Source organism: Hyaena hyaena, unplaced genomic scaffold (genome assembly GCF_003009895.1).
Source record: "Hyaena hyaena isolate Hyena2069 unplaced genomic scaffold, ASM300989v1 scaffold_640, whole genome shotgun sequence".
Classification (NCBI taxonomy): domain Eukaryota; kingdom Metazoa; phylum Chordata; class Mammalia; order Carnivora; family Hyaenidae; genus Hyaena; species Hyaena hyaena.
In genome coordinates, this window is record NW_024081274.1 from 350,180 (window position 1) to 372,649 (window position 22,470).

The window sequence follows — 22,470 nt, forward strand, 5'->3', positions numbered from 1 at the left end:
TGAGCGTCCAATTCCTGATTTTGGCTTAGATCATGATCCCAAGGTAATGGGATAGAACTCGGGTTAGTGTCCATACTAAGTGTGGAGCCTACTTGGATTCTCTGTCTCTCTGTCTCTCTTTCCCCCTCTCTCTCTCTCCCTCCTTTCTCTTCTGCCTCTCCAATACTCTCTCTTTCCTCTCCCCTCTTCCTCTTTCCCCTCCCCTACTCTCTCCCTCAAAAAAAAAAAAAAAAAAAGATTTAAGTTCAAATGTAACTTGTGCAGATGTGCACCTGTAATTCATGCACATGAATACACATGTTCTAACTGAACAGCTTTGATCACCTTTTGGCAACATGAAACATAGGTAATGAGTTTTAAGAACATGCTACTTCAGTTACCAGAGAACTTATTTTCAAATCATGCACAGTTGTTCAAATCCTAATCTGGTCCTGAACTGAACGTGTAGAGAAAAAAAAAATGTGTGCTTTTAGCAAGTATAGGCAGAAGGTCCGTCTTAGATTTGAAATGCTGTGAAGTGTTCAGTTTCTCTCTTGCCACCAGTCACAGGTGTTAATTGACTATTAGCACCACATAGTGCGTGTGTAAGTAAATATTTAATTCTTATCTTGGTAAGTATTATTTCAGAGGATCACTCTCCACCCAGTGTTGGAAGCTGGATGCCTTTAGAGTATTCTGTATCCACAGCATCGATTCTAGGAACATCGCAGCCAGAAAAACAAGCCTCAGCATAACCAGATCATTCTTTAATGCAGAATCTCATCTTTGTCACTGGCCACACCTTAGTGCCTCTACTCAATGCCTGTCAAATAATTTTAAACTTATTATTTAATTTCATTATTAGACTTCACCTGAGAACCTGCTTGATTCATATCCCATCTCTGCCATCCATATGTTTCTTCTGTCAGACGGTTGAATTTTCAATCTGTTTCCTTACAAAGTATTAAAAAGTAATATTTTTCTAATGAAATATGTTCTGAGATGAGGAAAATATTAACTTGTCTCTTGCGAATTCTAGTTTTACCTCCCCAAGAGCTTATTCTTAGAATTATACCAAGTCAGCAAGATCCTCCTCTACAATCACATATATGTGTGTATTAGAAAACTTTCATTGCATGTTATATTAAATTATTAAAGAATTTGGCAAAAGTAAGTACGTATTATTGGACAGTTTTAAACAAGTGGTATCTATTATTTTTAATCAGTTCCATGTAATTTCCCTTTTAGATTGTTTTACATGTACACATCCATAGCACGCATTCTGAATCTTCTTAGCTTTCTCTCATGGAGTTTTCCAGAATTAAGGGAGAGTATTGAACTGTATGGGATTATGCTGCCCTCTAGTGGTACCAAGAAATACTTAGGTGGAGGACAGAAAGAGGAGTCCAAGAAGAAATGCAAGGTCAGAAAATTGGAGCCAGCATAAGTAAGAACTCATAACCTATGCCTGACTCTTAGTTACATATTTATTACGTATTTGGATTACTTGTACCTTGTATATAACTTTTTATTTTGAAGTAGTTGGAATAGATTATTATCTGAGACAATATCTCAATGACTTCTATATCCAGCAAAAATACTAGCAACCTCAACCATGAATTTCAAGAGTTGCCACAGCAGTGGGGTAGGAGGTGCCCTCTGCCCAACGAGCTACAATGGTTGGTAGGCACATCGATAGCCCAGTGGCCTCCTTTGCTGGAAGACATTTTTACCCTTCCTCATCTACATTCTGGGAAAATACAGCCTTGTTTGAGATGGAGTTTATTTTTCTTTTGGGGACATTATGGATACAACTCTACACATTCATTTATTTTTATGGCTTGCTAGTTAACCCAAAATCCATCTGTGTGCAGATTATTCTTCTGACGTTAGTCAGAAAGGGAAACTCCACACACGTGTGGTTATTTGATTATTACTTTCACATATAGATGCTATATTTGTGTGCTTGATAAAGGTTGTGATTTTCTATGAAACCTTCTAAAATTACTATCACAAAGCAGATACACAGTGGTTAAAAACTATTTTCAAGATATTTTGAACTGAAATCTGATAACATCCAAATTCCCAAATATCTCCTTCAAACCCTCCATTGTTATTTGCTAAGTATACGAACCCGTATAACACAGTGAAGAGTGGCCTTGGCCCTCGGTGGCAAGTTTCTGGCAGTAGTGAATGCATTTCATGGTATTGCCTCCATGCACATACAAGCACACTGAAGGCCAACTATAAATATGATTGATTGAATGAACCTCTTCTTGATGCGCAGTTGGACACATGACTCCCCTCATGACATAAACCTCAGAAAACTGCACTCACCAGTCTCTCCTTGGTTTTACAACTTATGCTAAGTGATCCACAAAATAATTCTACTAGATTGGACAACTGTGCGTTTTTTTCTTTTACTTCATTTAAATAAAAATCCCAGCTAGGACCTTGAGGTTTTAACACCAGAATTGCCCAGTGCTTTCTTGCCTCAGTTAAGAGTGAATTTTGTCAACTATTTCATATCACACCACTGTTCCTTTAAAAAAAAGATAATATCATGTTCTCGTTTTTTAGGTATCTGGATGGGAACCAGTTTACACTGGTTCCGAAGGAGCTCTTTAACTACAAACATTTAACACTCATGTAAGTAATGTGTTGCATTTTTTTCAACTTTGACTTCTTAACTCTGTTTCACGAAAGTGGGGGTAGCAAGGGGCAGAAGATTTAGTGAACCTTTCAGATAATATAAATCATTTACAGTCGGTTGCCTCCGTACTTGCTCATTGTGGTTCTAGATCACTAGCTACATCTTCACTGAATATCAATCAGGCAATGGTGCATCTTGGAGAAAGGGCCTTCGCTATTCAAAGTACAAATATGATAAAGTCTAAGTATTCAAGAACTCTAGAAATGCAGCAAATTCGGATACTTCGACTGATGATGAATGTGGACTATTTTATGACAAGCCAAGAAAAGAAAGAAAATAATGGCTTTATTTTTGACTTTGAGCAAAAGGTCATGGATAATAATAACATGCCTGAAAATGCATTATTAGGGTTCATTTTATTTTATACTACATTCTAAGTTAAGTTATGGGCTTCCAGTATTCAAATTCCAATATTCCAGTATTTAATTTTATAAAATTCATTTTACTTAGACAGCATTTAAGTAGACTTGACAAAGATGCTGATTTTCTGAGCATCAATTTCAGACATTTACTTTTTTTTTTTTTCAGTTTGGCTTAATGTTCTTGTAAAATAACATCTCTCTCTTTCATTAATGTAAATGGATTTTTAAGTGGTAATATAAGACTATATTTAAATATACCAACATTTTGATCTAGTTATATGCATAATATTTTTAAGAAGATGTAATCTTACTATATATAATGTCAGCCTTGTGGTAATTGGTAAAACTTATCAAAAAAATAATCAGCAATGGGAGGAAATGGAAATACTTTAGTTTAAGTCCTATATGATTTTAGAGTAAATATGGCTGGCTGAGGAGGCTGATCTTGTGTTCCTAGAATAAGGAGGTGTATTCCTAATTAGTGAATTCTAAAAACGTAAGTCACAGAAAATGTTACATTTCTCAAAATAAACTTGTTTCAAGGAAGGTTGTGGCTGGTTAAAATACTGTGAATCATTTCCAGTTTCCCTTAAACATGTAAGATAATCATTTTCTTAAAAAAATATGTAGGACTTTTAAATGACCTATGATTAAATTAAGGGAGAAAATGTCCTAAGATGTCTTGTTTTGCCTCTAGTCACTTATTTAGTAGCAGCAAGAACTGATTACATACATTTTGTTCTACTAAATATACCTTTAAATTACTGCAATTTCCAGAGGGTCACTTCAGGTGGATTGGGTCATTTGTGGGAAAGCATACGATTATTTAGGACCAGATTGGAAATGTAAGATGAGAATTTGTAGATCCAGAAATGGATTTACCAGTGACTCATGATGCTTCCCTAGGCAGGTAGCTTCCACCAATATAGATTCACTTAACTTATTTTCTAAATTTAGGTGTGGTATTTTAGCAGCTAAGAATAATAAAGCTCCTATATTATTCCTATTATTTCACAATTTTATAGTTTCATTTTACTGATATTTTGGACATTTTAATTCAGGAATGGATAACCTTCATCTTTATTTATATATTTTTCTTCAGAAAAAAGAAGCAGTGAATACACACACAAGATGATCATAAATTGGGGCGCCTGGGTGGCTCAGGTGGACAAGTGTCCGATTCTTGATTTCGGTTCAGGTCATGATCTCAGGGTCTGTGAGATTGAAACCCCACTTTGGACTCTGCACTGACAACATGGTGCCTGCTTGGGATTTTTTCTCCCCCTCTCTCTCTGCCCCTTCCCACCCTTGAGCGCTCTCTCTTTCTTTCTCTCAAAATAAAAAAAGTAAAATTTTTAAAAAATGATCATAAATTATGAGGTATAATTTTTCACTTATTCATGAATCTTATTTTTATTTATGTATTTAGGATTTTGTGTTAGGAAAAAAACAGTGAATATATACATATCACTGTTTGAGTATATGTATGGCTATATTCACTAATTTTTCCTTAATGCAAAATTGCCAAGGTATTTAATATATATCAATGTCATTATTTATTATATGTTATTATATTACATTATATATTATAATATAATTATAGGTACAATAAGTGTTATATATATCATATATAGTTACATACATTATTATATGTAATAAAAATAAGATCACATTAATTGAATATAAATCACAGCCATAGTACCAGTTACACTAGTATAAACATCCATATAGCACTGGTTAAAGAAATCCACCTCTCTCCCATTAACTTATTCATTAAACAGATATTTGCTGAAGACCTACTATGTGCCAGTAATATTTTTGAAGGGCAAAGTTTTTAATTATGGTGTTCCAGATGTCATTAGATGATTTCTTTTAGTTATCAGATTTGACTGTGTGTATCCAGGAGCATACATAACAGGGAAAATAAAGGATGTGCAACCAATGGAATGTTCAAGAACAAAGGTTTATTTGTCACACATAAGATGTGTCTGTTGTGGGTGGCCTCCGCACGTCATGCGGCTGTGCTGGGATCAGGGCACCAGCACTGGCTGTGAAATATCACAAATCTTACAGAGGAGTGAGCAGAGGGATATGGGGAAAGTGAGCTTACTCCAAAGCTTCTGTGTTTGATTGTTTAAGTTTATTTATTTATTTTGAGTGAGAGTGCAAGCAAGGGAGGGGCAGAGAGAAAGGAAGAGAGAGAATCCCCAGCAGGCTCTGCACTGTCAGCACAGAGCCCAATGTGAGGCTTGAACTCAGGGACCATGAGATCATGACCTGAGCTGAGATCAAGAGTCAGACGTTTAACCAGCTGAGCTGAGCCACCCAGGCGCCTCTAAAACTTCTGTGGTGAAGTGAAACCGGGCACCAGTGCCCACACTTACTTCACTGGCCAAAGCAAAACATATCACCACTTCTAATTTCAACAGGCAGGGGCGTGAATAATTATGAATATTACACTGTCCCCCAGAGGGTTATCCAGGGTTTCGTTATTTTCAGGTGAAAGCTGAGTGCTAACAGTACAGCTGTGACTGAGCAAGAACTTTCTCTTACTAAGAGTCACTAATATTTAACTTCTTCTGGTAACAGGAGACTCCATTTTTTTTTTTCTTTTTCTTTTGTAGAGACTTAAGTAACAACCGAATAAGCACACTTTCTAATCAGAGCTTCAGCAACATGACCCAGCTCCTCACCCTGTGAGTGTGAAAATGTGACACCGACTGTTTATCAATTCTGGATGACAGGCATTTTCTAGGCGCTGGGATGTTCCCTGTTACCAAGAGAGATAGAGTCCACCCTCAGGGAATATAAATATTGTTGGGAGAAACAGACAAATAAAACCTCAGTAAACAAACACAGATATTGTTAAAGATATAAAAGGAACAAAGAATAATTTACACTTATGGTGGGGTTGGGAGAGATTGTTGAGACAGACCTCTGAGGAAAGCCACCTGAGGGAGGGAACAGGCTGGGGAAGGAAGCATCTAGACTGTATTTAGAAATAAATATGTTGTATTAGTGAAAACACAGACATTAAAGTATTATGCATCAATATTCTCAATTTATAAAATGCTAAAACAACGCTTTTCTTAACTGCTTTATTTTAAAATGACATTTGGCCATTTGGGGATATCTGAGTAAAACAAATCGACTATGTATGCTTTCAGAATCCTTAGTTACAACCGTTTGAGATGTATTCCTCCTCGAACCTTCGATGGATTGAAGTCTCTCCGATTACTGTAAGCATCTTATGCGCAACAAAATATCTCTTATCTTGGGGATCTGACTTTTGGCTTGTGTGTTTAATGATTTAACTGCTTTTTTGATTCTTGGGTATTTTAAGATACATACATTAGGATTTACTGCAAATTTGGAAATAGGAAAAGTACTTCTTTTCCCATATCACTACTCAACACCTATTGTTTGGAGAACACTACAATGTTGCTGTAGTCATTTATTTGACAATAGATAATACTAAGATGTATGTTTTATATAGATCCAAATAATCTTGAAAGAAATATAGGAAATGTTAATTTCTTTAAAAATTGCATAATCAATGAGCACATTTTTACAAAAAAAAGTATTTTAAATATATGAAATGAAATATGATCCTCAATCACAATCCCCTCGCCCAGAATTAAACAGTTTTGTCTTGTCTTCAGGTCCTCTTTTATATGCATTTGTTTTTATATGCTGATATATGTATGCCCAGAGCTTTATAACCTTTAACAAAAACATAAGATTTGTTCTTCTTCTGTCATTGGCTAATCTTATTTAACAATATACTTTAGACTACTTCTGTTCCATCATCTAAAAGTATCCCTCAACTATTCAACTGGCACAGAGTATTCCACAGGACGAAGGAACCATAACTTATTTAATCGTCCTCATGTGGTTTGATTCCAGACTTGCATTATCCCACACAGGGCTGGAGTGAGCATCCTGAACATTCATCTTCCTGTCAGCTGTACTGGGAGAATACCAAAAGTAACTGTCAAGTTGTGCCCCTAAAACAAGAATGTGTCAGTTTATGAATTTATTTTGCACCAACTCTGTTTTAAGAGAACACTTATTACAAAGCACCCTGGCAAATACTGAATAGTATTAATCCTGTCATTTTTTTCTATGACAGACCGAGCACCTGTTTTAATAGAGGACCTGTTTCAAAGCACCCTGGCAAATACTGAATAATATTAATTCTAGGACAGATTGAATGTGATTTTCCCTTCCTGTTTTAATTTGAAATTCCAATAACTAGAGCACTTGTGCATATTTTACTTTTTTATTGAGCACTTGTGTTTCTTACTCCATGACCCTGATCATGCATTTCCTATTTTCTATTGGGTGCTTTGTCTTTTCCTTATTAACATATATGTCTGTATGTGTCTACGACTTGACTCTAAGTTTACAGGTCTTTTTTTACTAAGGAATTAATCCTGTGTCTTGTATATGTTGCAGATATTTTCCATTCTGTTCCCTATATGTTATCTTTCATATTAATTATGGTTGTACTTTGCATCGTCAAAATGTATATTTTTCCTTTATGGTTTTGGAGTTTCTACCTTCACAGTCTTTCCCATCCTACGTTCATACAAAGGAGCTTTCCTCTATTTTTTAATACAGTTTTAGTTTTATTTTCACATTTAACTTTTCTATCTAGGATTCATTTTATGCATGTGATGTGACATAAGAACTTTTCGTTTTCCCAAATAGATACCTAATTATGTCAAGACTATGCCTTGAATATTCAGGTCATATTTCCTGTACTGATTTGAAATGCTTAGTATAAACTAAACTCTCACACGTGTTAGATTTTTTCTGAACTCTCTGATATGTAAGAAGTTTAATATTGCTTTTTCTTGCTTTTAGTTCATTACATGGAAATGATATTTCTGTTGTGCCCGAAGGTGCTTTTAATGATCTTTCTGCGTTGTCACACCTGTGAGTACCTAGTTCATGAATGTGGGCTTAGGGTCAAACTCTCCCTGGCAGGTGCGTTCGGAACATACCATTCTCTGCCACCCTTTTTTGGTCACATCATGAGATATGATTGGTTCCACCTCTAAAGAAGATGTGAAGATTTCAATCTAGATACAGTGCCTTCTGCATGAGAGCCTTAATTTCTTCTTCTGGCCCTTAGTCTCCATTAACTAATGCAGTTGGACTCTCTTTACTTAGCTAGTGTCTTCTTACAAGCAGGGCTCTCCAGCTTCCTCGCTATGCATTTTCTCTTAACATTCTCTGATCCTAGAATACCAGTTCCCCTCCAATTTAGTTTGTCCAAATCGTATCATCCAGGTGAGTTTCTAAATATCATGTCCTTCATGAAGCCTGTCTTGATTTGCTCTAACCAGACTCATTTATTTAGCAAATACTACTGGCTATGGCACCATGCAAAAATAAATTAGAAATGGTTCAAGACTTTATAGTATGACAAGAGGAAACTGCCAAATTCTCACACTGGATGAAATGTTCTGTTTTTTCTTTTCTTTGTGCTTTGTCTCATAGGATCCTGTGCCTCCTTATTTTTGGAAGTACAATAAAGCAATATAAAGTATGTGATAAATGGGGTCCAAAAAAACTCTTCTGGGCCAATTTCCATGATTCTGCTATTTATAGTTGTAGTGTTAAGATCATGGCAAACCTGGAATGAAATTCCAGGAACAGATTTAGGATCTGAAACTTTCTTGTCAGGGTGGGTTTGGCGCCACCTGGTGGTATTTATGTTTCGCCTGAAACAGTAGAATCTGCTTCCCAGTTCCCCAGAAATTGCTGGCGTGGCTTTGCCCGTCTCTCCGAAACCCACCAAATGCCAAGAAGATATGTTTGAACAGTTGAGAAAAGGAGAGGAGCCAATAGTCAATCTTGCTGTATCTGAATGTGCTTTACTGGGGCCCTATTCATCAATATAGGTTTTTTTGTACATCAGTCTATCAGACTGTTTGGTGCCCACTGTTAATATCCCTTCCACTAACCCATCAGGTCCCAGGGGGAAGAACCTTCACTTTTTCATGTCTGAACTTGAACACCTACCTCAGAATCAACATAGGGGCTACTCAGCTGCAAAATCCATGGATGTCATTTGCCTGAGACAGAGTGTGATGAATTCTTCTAGCTCATGGGTGTAGAGCTTGGTACTGTATGGGAAAGTACACAACATTAAGAAGAAAGTATTCAGGGGTGCCTGGGCAGTTCAGTCGATTAAAGGTCCTGTTCTTGGTTTCGGCTCAGGTCATGATCTCACAGTTCGTGAATTCAAGCCCTGCACCTGACGCTGTGCTGACAGCATGGAGCCTGCTTGGAATTCTCTCTCTCCCTCTCTCTGCCCGTCCCTTGCTCATGCGCTCTCTCTCTCTCTCTCTCTCTAATTCTTTCTCTCTCTCTCTCAAAATAAATACATAACCTTTAAAAAACTTAGAAGAAAGCACCCATTATGCTAGCATTAGGGTGATTTATCAGAAAAGGCTTAGGGAAGGCACAAAGCTGAGCTTAGCATAACTTGTCCTTCCGTGAGCACTGACACCAACAATGGGAGCAGCTTGAATCTTGCTTGCCATGTGCCTTGTTCTGTCATGTATTTCTTTCATGCATTTCGCGTTGACTTTTCAGATCATAAAGAGCTCTGCTCCATTCACTTTTCCACTGTGTCCCTCACATAGTAAGGACGTAGTAAATGTCAGAAAAGGTGGCACCAGATGACTCAAAAACATAATTTGGCTCATTTTTAATGTAGAGGAAAAGTTTGAATCTGAGCATAACATTAACTGCACTCCAATTCTTGGTTAGAGTTGGGCATTAAAACTGCTACAGTACAAAGGATCATGATTTTACAAGTATATTTTGGGTCTTTCTTCACGAAAGAGTAAGTTGAATTGTACTTAGATTATAGACCTAGAAGCATTACCAATCACAAATTGATTATAAATCAAAATTATCTGTTTTAGAGAGGGAGACACAGAATCTGAAGCAGGCTCCAGACTCTGAGCTAACTGTCAGCACAGAGCCCGACACGGGGCTCGAACCCACAAACTGTGAGATCATGACCTGAGCCAAAGTCAGACGCTTAACTGACTGAGCCACCCAGGCCCCCTGAGAATAAAGGACTTTATACAGGGGTTGACACCTGGGGAAGGTTCAGATCCACTCTGGTGAACTGGCTCGATGCGTCTCTATTATTTCATGCCCTTTCTTAGCTCTGTGACTTTGCAGTCTTTTCCGCCTCGTTGAATCTAACTGTGTAAAAGCTCATACTTTTATTTTTTTTTAATTTATTTATTTCTAGGAGAGAGATAGAGACAGCGTGAGCAGGGAGGGTCAGAGAGAGAGGGAGACACAGACTCTGAAATAGGCTCCAGGCAGTCAGCACAGAGCCCGACGCGGGGCTCAAACCCATGAACCGCGAGATCATGACCTAAGCGAAAGTTGGACGCTTAACCGACTAAGCCACCCAGGCGCCCCAGCTCATAGTTTTAACCACAAGTCTCCCAGGAAAGTTATCTCCAAGGTGACTGTGCTCACAATCACCTTATAAATAGTTCTACTGTAGCATTTCTAATGCAAATGATCTGCATGTTTGAGTCTATGTTAATCACCTCTGCAGAAGGAGTTCTTTGGGGTTAGAAGTAACGTATTATTTATTTATGTTTGGGTCCTCCAAACCTGGCATAGTGATCGGATTCCCAGTAAATATTTGATGAATGAACTAAGTATTAATCTGCATGTCGGGTGAGCTTGCATCCCGTATAAACCTGTCTCTGCAAATACAAGAGTTTGTAAAGCCCAGTAAATTTTGAGGCTGGTGACAACGCCCTAAATCCCAGCTGCACATCATTCAGGAAAACGGGAATCCCTGATGTTTCCATTTTCTTCTAAATTGTTATCAGGAAATCTGTAGGGATTTTCTACTGAGCATCACTCTGTGTTCTGTTCCTTTAGGAAATAACAATACTTCCCTACTCTGTGTGTGTGTGTGTGTGTGTGTGTGTATGTGTGTGTGTGTGTGTGTGCTTTTGTGGTGTTGTTTTCCAGAGCAATTGGAGCCAACCCTCTTTACTGTGATTGTAACATGCAGTGGTTATCGGACTGGGTAAAGTCGGAATACAAAGAGCCTGGAATTGCTCGCTGTGCTGGGCCTGGAGAAATGGCAGACAAATTATTACTCACAACTCCTTCCAAAAAATTTATATGTCAAGGTAGGATCTTTAACCATTTGTTCTTCTGCAAATAAAAATCCACTGCATGAATTTAAAAAGAAAAATGTTGCTGCTAGACTTCAAAGGTAGAGCTGAAAGGCCCCTAATAAATAATTCCTAATTCTACCCAGTGCTTGTACAGAAGCCAGCAGGTATATGAGGAGCCCCAGTAAAGAACTAGGCTTTGCAGATACGTTGCAGAAATAATTAAGTGGATATATCTAAGGTTTCTTTAAAATGTATGGAAAAATTAAGAGCTCATGATTTCTGGAAAGTTCTCTGATGGCCTCTAACACGTCAACTATTTTGCTTTTGCCTTGTCCAATTGTGTGCCCTGCTCCTAGGGCTCCCAGGGCCCTGTGGCTTCCTGAGGCCAGGTAAGGACAAATGAGCCCTCCCGAGTCCTCAGGCCAAACCTTCTGACTTGCCCCCTACGTCCATGTGGGTGTCTCTTGTTTGTTGGTATCCCATTTTTCCCTTTGTTTTATGTATTTGTGGATTTTAAATAGTGCCTTGGTAACAAATAGTTTTTTTCCTTCTAATTACAAAAATAATACATGCCCCAAAGAGAAAATCTACACAAGACGAAAATGTTAACGATAAATATTCTATTTCTGCAGGAACTAAAATTAGGTACTTACCACAATACCTAAAGATAACCACTATGGAACTTTTTTATATTCAACCTGTTTTATGCGCAAAACTGAATCCTAAGTATTGTGGAGTATAGAGATGTGGACGGTACGGTGTTGCCTTCCAAGCCTCGCAATCCTAGCTGAAGAGATAAACTTTCAACACTTGAACATGTTAGGTAGGAAAGCATCAAAGTAGGTAACCTAGAGTAGTGACTCATGGCATGAATTTCACTTTTCAATACTTATATAACCTGAATTTAATGGATTAGCCAGCCAGTGCCTCAGTTTCCTTGTGCATAAGCAGAGATGATGATAATATATACCTCAAAACGTTTCGTGAAGATTAGATAAGTTACTATACGTGACATCAAAAAAAAAAAAAGTAAAGAAAATGTTGATGTCACAGAAACAGTGAATAGAATGGTAGATTCCAGGGGTTGGAGGGAAGGGAAAAATGGGGAGATGTAGGTTAAAGGACACACACTGTGAGTGATAAGAATAAGTTGCAAGGATCTAATGGCCAGCATGGTGACTATAGTTAATAATATGGTATCTTATGACTGAAAGTTGCTGAGAATGGATCTTAAGATTTCTTACCACACACAGGAAGATTAACTATATGAGGAGGTGGGTGTTCTAAATACCTTGATCCTATTAATCATTCCATGGTGTATGTATATATCAAATCACTACATCACACCTTTTAAGTATATACAGTTATATTTGTTAATTATTCCTCAGTACATCTGGGGGAAAAGGTTAGTTAAATTAATATGTGTAAAACCCATTGCCTTACGCACAGTAAGCGCTCTATAGGTTAGCCGACAATTTTATTATCATAACATTTCTGAACACCAACAACACTATGATATAAGACAAACAATGTTTTGTTGATAAAAGAAGGAATTTCCAAAAGCTATATTCCCTCGAAGTATTTTTTTAAATGTTTATTTATTTTTGAGAGAGAGAGAGAGAGAAAGACAGCATGTGAGAGTCGGGGATGGACAGAGAGAGAGGGACAGAAGATCCAAAGCAGCCTCTGCACTGACAGCAGCAAGCCCGACGCGGGGCTTGAACTCACATGCTTTGGGATCATGACCTGAGCCAAAGTCCAACACTCAACTAACTGAGCCACCCATATGCCCCTATATTGTTCTTTGTCCTTGAACTTCTCTTTTTCTCCTTAAGTTTCTATTTCCAATACCTCAGAGAGTTGTCTCATTTTTTGCTACAAATGTACGTATATAATTTGAATTTTTAAAATTTCCTGCCACTGAATACGTTTGAGTTTTTAAATTTTTCTTAAAATTGAATTGCTGTTAATACTCATATGAGCACCATTGCTTGGGACAGCATAATTATTTATTAGCATGTTCATATTTTTATTAAAATTTGAAAGTAAAAATGATTGGAAATACCTCTCTGGGATTATGTGCATTCGTTACGAGAGGCTTTGCAGACAACCGGTGTTTTAAGTTATTCTTTTGTAACTGCAGGTGTTTCTTTGGGGCAATGCCCTCAGATTTCTAGTGTGCTGAGAGGTATATCATTGTTTTGTAAAATGAAGGTGATTGTCAAATCGGAGATAGGGAAGGGGAAACTGGCATTAAAAACTTACTGTTAGACTGGAGCACCTGGGTGGCTTAGTCAGTTGAGCGTCTGATTCTCCATTTCAGCTCAGGTCATGATCCCAGGGTCAGGGGATCAGGTTCCACATTAGGTTCTATGCTGGGCATGGAGCTTGCTTAAGATTCTCTCTTCCTTTGCCCCTCCTCCACTCACACACACTCTCTCTCTAAAATAATAATAATAGTAATAACAATAATAAATTAAAAGAAAACAGCCATCATTAGGCGGATGGGTTTTCAAAAAATTATATGGGGAAGTTGAGAAATTGTAAGCTGATTTTATTACTTTACTCCATACAATGGAAACTTGTATGGAGTACAAGTTCTTCTTTCTGAACAATGCTGGTGCTTATGTATACTTCTCAAAGTTTAGAGTTCCCTGGAGAAAGTTCCTTAAAAAATATATCATGATAATATAAATTTGAGACAAGGTACATACTTATATTCAGTTTTTTGAGCGTCATAGTTCACAATCATGTATTTAAATGTTCTCAGAAGTCTGACACATACTAACATACACACATACGTAAGCCTGTTTAACTGCAGATTTAGCTAACTGATATGACTGTTTTTTCATTAATAGCATCTTGTTTAGTTCTCAGACAGACATGAATGAAAATGTGTTTGAAGGAGAATTAGTCTGGATCAGTGATGCCTCATAAAACTTTCTGCAGTGATAACAATGTGCTTTATCTGCACGATCAAATATGGTAGTCACTGGCTGTGTGTGGTTGCAGAAATGTAGCCATTGCAACTGAGGAAGTGAATTTTTAATTTTATTTAATGTATTATTTATTTAGCTTTGAGAGAGAGAGTGCATGTGAGCAGGGCAGAGGGGGCAAAGGGAGAGAAAGAGGAGAATCTTAAACAGGCTCTAACTTCATCATGAAGAGGGGCTCGATCCCACAACCCTGGGATCATGATCTGAGCCAAAATCAAGAATTGAATGCTCAAACAGCTGAGCCACCCTGGTGCACCAAATTGTATTTAATTTAAATTTAACCTGAAAGAGCCACGTGCAGCTACTGGCTGCCATGTTGGAAAACGCGGTTGCCATGAAAGCTCAAAGGAAGAAATTGTATCAGAAGAGAATGGCTATGAAAAGTTGAGTGTAGGTGTATGGAAGCCAGTGGATTGGACAAGCTGACGAGTGTGAGGAAGGTGCTACAGGAGCAGAGCTGTGTTGTAGGAAAATGCTGGAACTGCGGTTTAGTTTAGTGTTCACTAAGTTCTCAAGTCAACAGTCTGCATGTGTTTGAAGGCACGCCCAGAGCAGGGTAACAGACAGCATGGGTGTAGGGCGAATGACAAGAAGCGTAGACATTCAGAACTCCTCAAATATCATGTAATTGCAGTTAGCAGACTTGAAGATTAACTCAGTTTTTCTGTAACTTAATACACTTTTGGAATGATAGCACACGTTGCAATTCAGAATGCCCTTTGGCAGCATTTCTTGGCATTTGTCAAAATATTGTGGTTTCGTTGTCTGCAAGCAGAAGATTTATGACAGTTCAGACTGCATCTCTGCCACGACGATTGCTACTAATAATAAATAACAACAGCTCACATTGAGTGGTTTGCATTATGCTGAAGATTTTACATAGATTCTTATCTCTTACAACCTTTATATCCTTCCTAAAATAAGTAGCATTCTTTCCCCATTTGGGAGATGCAAGTAATATAATTTAGAGGGATTAAATAATTCGTTGAAAATCACTCAGCTGCTAAAAGAAGGAGCCAGAATTTTTACTATATTTTTAAATGTTTGTTTATTTTAGAGAGAGAGGGAGCACAAAGTGGGGGAGGGGCAGAAAGAGACAACTCACAAACTGTGAGATCATGACCTGAGCCAAAGTCAGACCCTTAGCCAACTGGGCCACCCAGGCACCCCTTGATTTGTAAACAGTAATTTTAAATTACAACAGGAAGATGAATATCATTTAATTGAAGACATCTTTATACAGCTATATGTAAATATAGTTCAAATGTTTTCTCTGCTAGGACGGGGAAGGCTATTATTTTGAGTAATAAATTCAGCTAATACAAATTTTTCCTACAATTTTTTAGAGTATTTTTATGGAATGATCTCATAGTTTCCAAGTCAAAAAGAAAGAAATAAACTGTATGAAATAGATTGTCAGAGAATATTTAATTAATATACAGATTACAGCATTTTTGAACGGGAAGCAGATGGTCATGACTTTTCTTTAAAACCCAGATGTCTAGTCTTCATCTTTTAAATATCAGTGACGTTAGAATGATCCAGAAGTCTGCAGTAAAATAGAAATTCTCTCCCTGTGGAAGGCAGAATATTGTTAATTTCTAATATTCTCTTTCTTGGTCTTGGTTCAGAAATACTTAGCCATACAGTCAACTAACTTGTTCACTTTGATTTTGACAGACATTTATTAAGCACTTAAATGTGCCAAAGAGTGAACAGTCTAATGGAAATGAATGATATATCCTTTTTTTCATTCACCAAATATTCTATGAGTTCCTGTTATACACCAGGTACAGTTGCAAGGTATTAAGAATATAGTCATGTCATAAACATGACAGAGAAAAACCCGTCTTTATACAGTTTATATTCTAATGGTAGATACATTTAAATCTGTAAGTTCTTGTTTTTTTAAATATTTATTCAGTTTTTAGAGACAGAGAGAGACAGAACATGAATAGGGGAGGGGCAGAAGCAGAGAGAGACCCAGCATCTGAAGCAGGAGCCAGGCTCTGAACTGTCAGCACAGAGCCCGATGAGGGGCTCAAACCCACAAACCACGAGATCATGACCTGAGCCAAAGTCAGGCGCTTAACCAACTGAGCAACTCAGGCACCCCTGTAATTTCAAAACAGTGTGGAGGTTTGGTGATAGAAATATATATTCGAGATGTTAATAACATATATCCGAATCAAACAATCACGAACTGTAACTGGCACCACCAGGTTCACCAGGGCTTGCTCCAAGAAATTCTTGCCATGTGTCAGGACGAACCTGAAAATGGAACACAACAGAGAGGAGGAGGGCCAGATGGCCAGGTGTCTGGTGGCCATGCGCTCAGATAAAGAAGCAGGAATATGGTCCTCAACATACTTCATTAGTTCATTTTTAAAAGTCAGATAAAGGGTCAGAAAGCCTGGGACCTGGGTTCCTGGGTGGCTTAGTCAGTTCAGAGTCCCACTTCTGTCAGGTCCATGGGTTTGAGCCCTGCGTCGGGCTGTGTGCTGACAGCTCAGAGCCTGGACTCTGCATCAGGGGCTGTGTGTGCGTCTCTCTCTGACCCTCCCCTCCTCACACTGTCTCTCTCTCTCTCAAAAATAAATAAACATAAAAAAAAAAAAAAAAAAAAACTGGGACCTTTCCATATCTCAAGCTAATCAACATTTCACCACCACACTGATCTCTTCTACTAATTTTATGTGTTAAGATTTCCCTAGATTCTAACTGGGGCAAATTCCCCATCTCCCAGCTGTAACATTGTAATAGTGTCTTTTTTTTTTTTTTTTTTTTTTTTTATATCAACATATTCAGTTTCAGGAGGTTCTTGACAAGCTGAAATATTTTATTTTGTATCTCAAAATTACTGATTGACATTGCCCTTAGTCATTTAAATAAAGTGTGAAGGCAAGTAAATAATACAGCTCAAACTAGAAGTAATGAAAAATTCAGTAGATCAGTTTTGGAGTAATATTTAGAACTTGGTCACATACTTTATACATTTTTGTATTTAGAACTGCCAACACATAGTTATATATTAATAATATATATAAATATTATATATATAAGTATAAATATATATAATATATATAAATATACATTACATATATTATATATATATAATAGTCTTAGCTTTTGTGAGATTATGATTTGCTCACTGACCAAAGAAAATATTTTCAGGTTTGTTCATAGTTATTTACTTTTAACAAGTAACTTAAAAAAAACAAACAAGGATGATTTTTAATTACTCTTTGAAAACTTAAAACACTGAGAAAATTTTAACTGACATTTATTTAATAGGTAATGAGAACCAACAATTCATATTCTCTTCTTAAATATTGTATGTCCATATTCAATGTGATATGATCAAGTTCCATAAAATAATTATCATTCTTTTCCATTTAACTGTGGCCCAAGAAGTTCATTTATTGGCCTGAGTTCACACATGTATGTAGCAAATGGTAAAGCCTCGTAATCCCAGAGGTATAATATGCAGCCTTTGTGTTTTTGTTAAATGATCTGTGTCACTCAGATTTATAAGATTTTTAACCCCCTATCATCCGTCGGCCATCCCCAACCCTGTAGTGAAAATACAGGGATTCCAGAAATTTCTGTCTTGCCAATTTCAATGACTTCTTTTTTTAATCATCTCTGTCTTTCATCTTAGACGTTGGTAGCCACTCATCCTTCTTGTACATTCTCTTTGCCTCTTTCCTCATTCTTTTGCTGACACCTTTTTCTTACATTCTGTAATGTTGAAATACATGGGGTTCTCTCCCTACCCCTGTTTAAATAATTGATTCCAATCCCAGAGCTTCAAATCTCAGCCGTGACTTTTCTAAAGAACTTCAGATTCATATTGCCATTCACCTAGTGATTCCTCCCTCTTATAGGCTTGCAGAAACTTAAAACACATATTCTAAAACATGAATTTTCGTTTCCCACATCCCCTTGCAGTTCAGATATACATGTGTCTAGTACTTAACTGTAAGTTTTTCAAGAAGCTTCGACATTTCACTTACCTTTGAACTCCCAAAACTTAGCTGCCTGGCACAAAGTAGATCCTCAATAAATATTTGATAAATGAATGACGTAATTATGGAATGTTGTTAAAAACATGCATATGATATTAATGCTTAAGAGATGCAGTAATGTAATAGCAGGTGGGGCTTAGAGTTTTGGGGTTTTAAATAAAACCTCCTTTAAGTTAATTATGCCCAACATCAAATAGCTCCTGCATTTTTCCTGAGTTGTCTTTGCTGTACCTTTGACTTTATACAAGGGCGATGCTAGAGGATTCTCTTATTTGACTTACATTTCCAAGGGATGCCAGAATGAAGGCAGACTCTGAGATATAGTTAGAAATTTGTGTTTGGAGCTTTTAGTAATAAATCAAAGTGAGGTGCAATTCTCAGTGGGTGGCGATATTGGTGTCAGGTGCACAGCTAGTGATTTCAGTCAAGTAAGCAAGTCTGCCTTCAAGCTGTAATGGATTTGAGGTCTGGCAGTTTGTGTTAAAGATTAAAGTAACTGGCAAAGACAAATTGTTAACCAAACTTTTGGCTCATTTTCCCTTTGAATTATTAAGCTAAATGCACTTGCAATCCATATAGCTGATGCCAGAGGGCTATCTTAAGTCCAGGCTAACACTTAAATCCACCTACTTAACCTAGACTGACCCCTTTCGTTTCAGTGACATCAGTAAACTCTATTCCTGATGCTAGTGGTTGGGTTTTTTTTTAATTTTCCTCCTCTGTGGCACACATCTTAACGGAGCTCATGTGTTGGCAATACTTTAAAATTCTTTAGACCAGTTACCTTTAGGCAAGTGGAAGGATGGCAGATTGGTGAAGGTATCAGCAAGCAAGCTCTAGCTCCTTGCCAAGCAGCAATGCAAGTTCTCTCCTTCTTAATAATGTTTCTGGTGGTTGTGTCAAATTTATAAATCACAGTTGCAGTCCTTAAACACATAAAACCATTAACTCTAGGTTTTGTTACCCAATAGATAATTATCTCTCAGTGCCCCCTGTCATTCCCTTAGGTTTTGATAATAATAGTCCCTACACTTTGCCCAAATTTCAGCAGCCGCTGGCATAGACATAAGGTACTCAGTGAACCTGTAATGAATGAATAAATAGCAGGCTCTAATTTGCCCTTGTCTATGCTAATTTTGGAGCAAACAAACATGGGGAGACTTCTGTTCTTTTTCTAAGTGAACCACTCATGTTCCTTTCAGCTACCTACCTACCTTCTTTGGAAGTTTAGGGAAGACTGCCAGAACTTCCTATGGCTTCTGTGCTTGCTCTCACTATATTTTATACTCAAAACTCATTATCATCTCATTTAATGCAACCCATTGAGATGACTGCCATTATCCTAACTCTGCACACTTACTAACAAATCTAGATTACTAACTTGGCTTGATGGACTTGAGATTCTGTGTCCAAGATTACTTGCATTATGATAAGAGACTTGTCTAATTCCTATCCCGGACATCTTCTTTCATCTGGGAATGATCAAGCGTGCAAAATTCTACATGTATTGGTTTGTTCCTAAAGAGTTATGCTCTTTTACCATTTTGTTATGATTTTAGTTATCATCTCTTTTTAGCTCTGATATCATCTTCTTATTATAGAAACAGATTAAAGATGTCTTTACCCTTGAAATAAGAGCTTTGTAGGAAAAGATCTCAGAGAAAGTATCCTGGGTGGAAAATGATTCACAGATTTAAGGCAAAGAAAAAATAAAAGATATACTTAGCTGAGGGCCAAAATATGAAAGGGAGATGAATGAGAGAAGAGAGCTGGATATAAGAGATATAATTCTGAAGGCTTAGAATATAGAAATGAGCAGATTTAGATAATCCAGGTGGATATAAAAATCACATTATAGGAATGATGCTTAATTGGGTGGAATCATAATCTAAATAAGAAAATAAAATAAATAATAAAGACAAAATAAATAAGAGAATTATATCATTTTTAAGGTACTATTAATAAACTATTTGGAGGGGTTCCTGGGTGACTCTGTCAGTTAAGCGTCTGACTTCAGCTCAGGTCATGATCTCACGGTTCATGAGTTTGAGCCCCACATTGGGCTCCTGGAGCCTGCTTTGGATGCTGTGTCTCCCTCTTTCTGCCCCTTTCCTGCTTGTGCTCTCTCTCTCTCTCTTAAAAATAAACAAACATTAAAAAATATGTTTTTTAAAGAAACTATTTGGAATGGATACAACTCACAAACACGTTTTGAATTACTCTTCATCCAAACTCAGGAGCTAGGAATAAGAAATTGTCTTTGAGGAATTGACTTTATTTTTTTTAATTGTTTTAATGTTTTATTTATTTCTGAGAGAGAGAGAGAGAGCATGAGCAGGGGAGGATCAGAGAGAGAGGGAGATACAGGATCCGAAACAGGCTCTAGGCTCTGAGCTGGCTGTCAGCACAGAGCTCGACACAGGGCTCAAACCCACAAACTGCGAGACCATGACCTGAGCCAAAGTCAGACGCTTAGCCAACTGAGTCACCCAGGCACCCTGAAGAATTGACTTTAAAAGAGGAGTTTGAGGGGTGCCTGGGTGGCTCAGTCAGTGAAGCATCTGACTTCAGCTCAGATCATGATCTCACAGTTTGTGAGTTTGAGGCCCACATCAGTCCGCTTCAGATCTTCTGTCCCCCTCTCTGTCCCTCCACCATTTATGCACTGTCTCTCTCTATCTCTCAAAAACAAATAAAAACATTAAACTTTTTTTAAAAAGAAAGATTTGAAAAAAAGAGAAGCAGATAGTAGTCAACTTTACTGACCAGAAGGAGTTAGAACTAAGTATCTTAGAACTATAATCCTAATTATGATGCCACCGAAACAGTTTACGTGTTTAAGAAATATATCAAAAGAAGCCTGTGCACGTGGGAAATGTTGTTATTTTGATTCCTTTAGCTTTAGCTAAACTGTATATATATGAGGGGGCAGTGATCCCATGTGGTAAACCTGTAAGAAATTCCAGGTAATGAAATAGTTGAGTGAGATAGGAAACCAAATTTGGTCCTGGAAAAAGGTGGAGAAATTAGTATTTATTGATGAGTTTATTAGGTATATAGTTCAGTGGCTAGTTATTAAATACCTCTGGGCTCTCTGCAAAAGTGGACAGGGACTTCTCCAGCCTGGCAATGTGGGTATCTACGTACTCTATTACATTCTCCAAAGTGTATTTACTTTTTTTCCCTGAAACAATCCTGGCTTCTTATCTAAATACTCAAACATGATTTTTGAAAAGCATCACATTCCACAGAATAAACATACTGCAAACCCTTAACTCCTCTATTCATATGGCAGTCTTACAAGGTTGGAAACACAGAAATGGAACAAGTGACAGCTTTCCTCAAGGTCTGGGGAGGTGGCCCAAGGAGCATTTACAGTCCTCGTATTTGCTGATGCTCTGTTTTGGTGGTGTCCATTCTTACTGTTCCCCCAACGCCTTTTTATCCCCAAGTTAGATTCTTCTTTCTTCTTCCCTAGCTAAGGGACCCACTACTTCCTTTTCTGTTGCTGGTTCCAAGCATGATGCGGTTAGCCAACACAAGGCTATTTATGGGGGGCGGGGTATCTTAATTTAACTTATTGCCTTAACCAACTGCCACCTTTCATTCCTCCAGTGCACTGAAGAGCTAAATTTATTTGATAAACAAGTTGGGGCGGAGGTGAGAAATGAACAGTCTCTGAGCATCACTTTGGTATTAATCCCAGCAATTTCTCAGCTGTGACTTGCTATAAAGACTGCATTAGTTACTCTGGCTACCAAGAGAAAGTGAAGGGGACACGGGCAAGGCCTCCCTAGGGTCAGAGGAGTCACTAGGAGTAAATACCACCCCCCTCCATTAATAAAGTCATTCCCAGAGCTGTTGTTCACTCCCAGATGGTTAGAAAAGAAACGAGAATCTCTTTGTAGAGATTTTTCAGGGTTTTTGTTCATAAGAAAACTGACTGATATAGAATACTATCCTCTTTGGGATTTTACTCCTAAACCATTTTATGAGTATTTAATGGTATTTTCCAGGGTAAGGCAATACATAGATATGAAGAGGTGTTTTATTTTTTAAGTTCATTCATTTATTTATTTATTGAGAGAGAGAGAGAGAGAGAATGCACGAGCCAGGGAGGAGCAGAGAGAGGGGGGGCGGGATAGAGGGAGAATCCCAGGCAGACTCCACACTGTCAGCACAGAATCCGACCGGGACTTGAACTCACAAACC

General features: G+C 37.6%; 1 protein-coding gene across 3 annotated transcripts in view; it reads left to right on the forward strand.

The window, feature by feature from the left end:
• Positions 1-22,470, forward strand: part of SLIT2 (slit guidance ligand 2) — a 373,810-nt gene that overhangs the window by 296,968 nt on the left and 54,372 nt on the right. For all 3 annotated transcript variants that reach the window (XM_039216602.1, XM_039216599.1, XM_039216600.1), the window contains 5 exons: positions 2,560-2,628; positions 5,679-5,750; positions 6,222-6,293; positions 7,924-7,995; positions 11,083-11,246. In XM_039216602.1, the coding sequence (XP_039072533.1) occupies positions 2,560-2,628; positions 5,679-5,750; positions 6,222-6,293; positions 7,924-7,995; positions 11,083-11,246 (449 nt within the window). The remainder of the gene's footprint in view (positions 1-2,559; positions 2,629-5,678; positions 5,751-6,221; positions 6,294-7,923; positions 7,996-11,082; positions 11,247-22,470) is intronic.